This window comes from Myotis davidii, unplaced genomic scaffold (genome assembly GCF_000327345.1).
Source record: "Myotis davidii unplaced genomic scaffold, ASM32734v1 scaffold1688, whole genome shotgun sequence".
In the NCBI taxonomy this organism is placed as follows: Eukaryota; Metazoa; Chordata; class Mammalia; order Chiroptera; family Vespertilionidae; genus Myotis; species Myotis davidii.
The window spans coordinates 294,889-298,113 of NW_006299238.1; the positions used below are offsets into that span (position 1 = coordinate 294,889).

Consider the following 3,225-nt stretch of genomic DNA (forward strand, 5'->3'; position numbering starts at 1 on the left):
TCACAGCACATAAGAGGAGGTTTGAATAATGGAAAGAAAACTTCTTGTCCCACTGACTCATTATTATTCTCCCTTTCCCATGGGTAGCTAAGCTCACCGTAATTGTTGAGATTTTGAGTTCCTGTTAATAACTATGCTGCAGGGTTACCTGACAGCAGGCTCACTGAATTCCAGAAGTGGGACTTACGGCTTCCTTGCATAGGCACAACTGTTTACTCATCCCCCTACTTCTGACCTGTGCATGTGCAGTAAGTTCATCATTGAGAAGCGGTTCCACCACTTTTTCAGTATTTCAGGAATTGGTTGAGTAAGTTCACTCAAGCATAGATGTCAGGGTAGTACCACAATTCTCCACCCCGGTTTAAGTATTCATGAAACCATATTTGGTTCTCATACCATATTTTGCTCAGAACCCTTCCTGGGAAGTCAGAAAACCAAACCATGTTTATATGTAGGGAATATGGAAAAGATGAGTATGGAATTACCCTTCCTTGAACCCTCTGTCCACATTTCTTCAGACAGCATTAGTGATGCACTACAATGTTCAGAAAGGTCAGGAGAGAAGGGCTTTGCAGTATTGAGAGTGGTGCTGAAATCATTCGACATGAGAAGAACTAATCTCTTTCAGATTGCTTGCTCATACTCTTCATGGTGGAACCATAAAGTGATTAGCATTTTACCAAGGTTTTTATGTCAACCAGCTCTCTGTCCCAGTGACACAATCATAGAGCCCTGGGAGATGCTCTATTGCTAATGAATCAGGAACACTTGGGGGTAATATTTGACTACTCAAAGTTCTGGCTTCACTTCCAAATGCTCCTGAAAAACTACATATAATTATTGTCTCTTTTTATAGTGATGAATTAAATGACAATCTCATCAAGGACAAACTTGTTCAACTGAGATGTCACTTTACATGGAAGTTGCACATTGAAGACACTGAACTGCATGATTTAGAAAACAGGGTCCTCGATCAGATTGAGTACCTAGACAGCACCTTCAATGTGGGAATCCACAACCTGCTGGCCTATGTGAAACACCTGAATGGCCAGAATGAGGAAAGAATTATGAACGGGCTAAAGCCTGCTTTGAGAAGGCTCTGAAAGTGGACCCCGAAAACCCTGAATTCAGCACTGGGTATGCAATTGCTGTCTATCGTCTGGATGGCTTTAACACAACATCACGCTTTCGTAACGCATTTTGTGTGCAGCCCCTAAAACGGGCCATCAGGCTAAATCCAGAAGATGCATATATTAAGTGTCTCCTCGCCATGAAACTTCAGAATATAGGACAAAAAGCTGAGGGAGAAAAGTACATTGAAGAAGCACTGGCCAAAATGTCTTCGCAGACCTATGTCTTTCGATATGCGGCCATGTTTTACCGAAAAAAAGGCTCTATAAATAAAGCTCTTCAGCTCTTAGAAATGGCCTTGCGGGCAACACCTTCCTCTGCCCTCGTGCATCACCAGATAGGGCTCTGTTATAGATCACAAGTCTATAAAATAAGCAAAGCTACAAACTGGCAGCCTACAGGACGGGATAGAGAAAATATCGACAGAATAACAAGATTAGCCATATCTCATTTTGAATTTGCTGTGGAACAAAAGCCAACATTTGAAATTGCTTATATGCACCTAGCAGATATGTATTCAGTTGCAGGCAATAGCAGAAAAGCTGAAGACACTTATCAAAAAGTGTTCTGCATGAAATCACTTGAAGAAGAAAAAATTCAAGAGATATATTTCCAGCAAGGTCAATTTCAGGAATTTCAAAAGAAATCTGAAGTCGATGCAATTATCTATTATTTAAAAGCAATAAAAATAGAAAAGCCATCATCTGTGAGAGATAGAAGTATCAGTTCTTTAGAGAAAGTGGTTTTAAAGAAACTTCAAAGAAACGCAGAAGACATGGAAAGCTTGAGCATCCTTGGGTTCATCTACAAATTGAAAGGAGAAATGAATAAAGCCCTGGAGTGCTATGAGCGGGCCCTGAGGCTGGCTGCTGTGGGACATGCTCCTGAGGCGCTGAAATATGGACCACGTTGACATTTCATTTGATTTTACGTTAAGGTGCACTAATCATCTTCTCTGCTTGCTGCTTTCAGAAGCATGTAACTTTTGAACAATGACTGAAGCCTGATAAAATACTACTTGTATTCAAAAAAAGGCTGAAGCAGAATATATATGTCTCTGTGTGTGTGAGAGAGGAAGAAAGACATTAACCATTTCTCTTTGAATGTTATGTAACAGAAATAAGTTTGTTAAGTAAATTTGTAGCAAATAAAGCACCGCACTTACATAAAGTAAAATGATTCATTCATTTGATCAACAAATAGTTTCCAGGGCTAGATACCAAATATACTATGGTGATGTAAGCAAAATTCTTTTCCTAGACCCATCTCAGGGTTCTTGACTGGGACCCCATAATTTAGACTAAGAAAGACAGAATAAGAGAAAAACAAACAAAACTTGATAAACATGTGCATCTTATATACAAATGGGAGTACCCAGTGAGGAGTAACTCAAAGAGGTGGTTAGAGCTTGGGCTTATATAGCATCTTAACAAAAGAACAATACATTTTCAGAGAAGTGACAAGACAAAGGAAAAGAACTCAGTTTTTAGTGTGTCAATTTGAAGGAAGGTAAGTATACGGGGCTAAACCGCTGGAAGATAGCTGCTAGCTGGTAAGGTTTGTTATCTAGGCTCACTTGGTAGTGAGTCTGGACTGAGAAGGACCTGGAGCTGTTTCAGGTGGTCACCTTCTCTCTGGATGGAGGGGAGGGGCAACAACTTTAGGAAATGACGTCCTGCTTTTGAGGCAGATAGGAAGATGGCAGAAATTTTCTTTACAGCCCCGCCCCCATGGAAGAATAAAGCATTTCCATGTAATTTTTCATAAGCCAAAGAGCATAAAGCAAAGAAGCAATTCCCTTAGAAGGCATTTTGCTAATGGAATCGAGATAGAGCACAGATGCTCACAGGCAGGTCAAAGCCACTGTTGAGATGCGGAGATGCTGAGTGTACCTCCCGGGAAGGAGGTTTGAGGCTGGGGTAGTGCACTGCCTCTACAAAGGCTCCGTGCAAAAGAAACGAAGTACACTATTTTTGTTGTTGTAGTTGTTGCCTCTTTTCATAAAAGCAAAAACCCTCTTTGAAACTTTCAATTAGCAAAAACAGGTGCTAATGTATGTCTTTCATGAAAGCAAAATGGCATAAAGTGAACTTT

The 3,225-nt window shown here is 40.4% G+C and overlaps 1 protein-coding gene across 1 annotated transcript; it reads left to right on the forward strand.

Moving 5' to 3' along the window:
- Positions 1 to 530: 530 nt before the first annotated feature.
- Positions 531 to 2,307, forward strand: LOC107184804 (interferon-induced protein with tetratricopeptide repeats 1-like). Its single transcript, XM_015571100.1, has 2 exons — positions 531 to 552; positions 1,059 to 2,307. The coding sequence occupies exons 1-2, from the start codon at positions 531 to 533 to the stop codon at positions 2,042 to 2,044; spliced, it is 1,008 nt and encodes a 335-aa protein (XP_015426586.1). The 3' UTR covers positions 2,045 to 2,307.
- Positions 2,308 to 3,225: the final 918 nt, after the last annotated feature.

Bases quoted from the DNA above. Each gene is read 5' to 3' on its own strand.
- LOC107184804 (XM_015571100.1), top strand. From the start codon at position 531: ATGCACTACAATGTTCAGAAAG. The intron at 553-1,058 runs GTCAGGAGAGAA...GGCCAGAATGAG, and splicing joins GCACTACAATGTTCAGAAAG to GAAAGAATTATGAACGGGCT.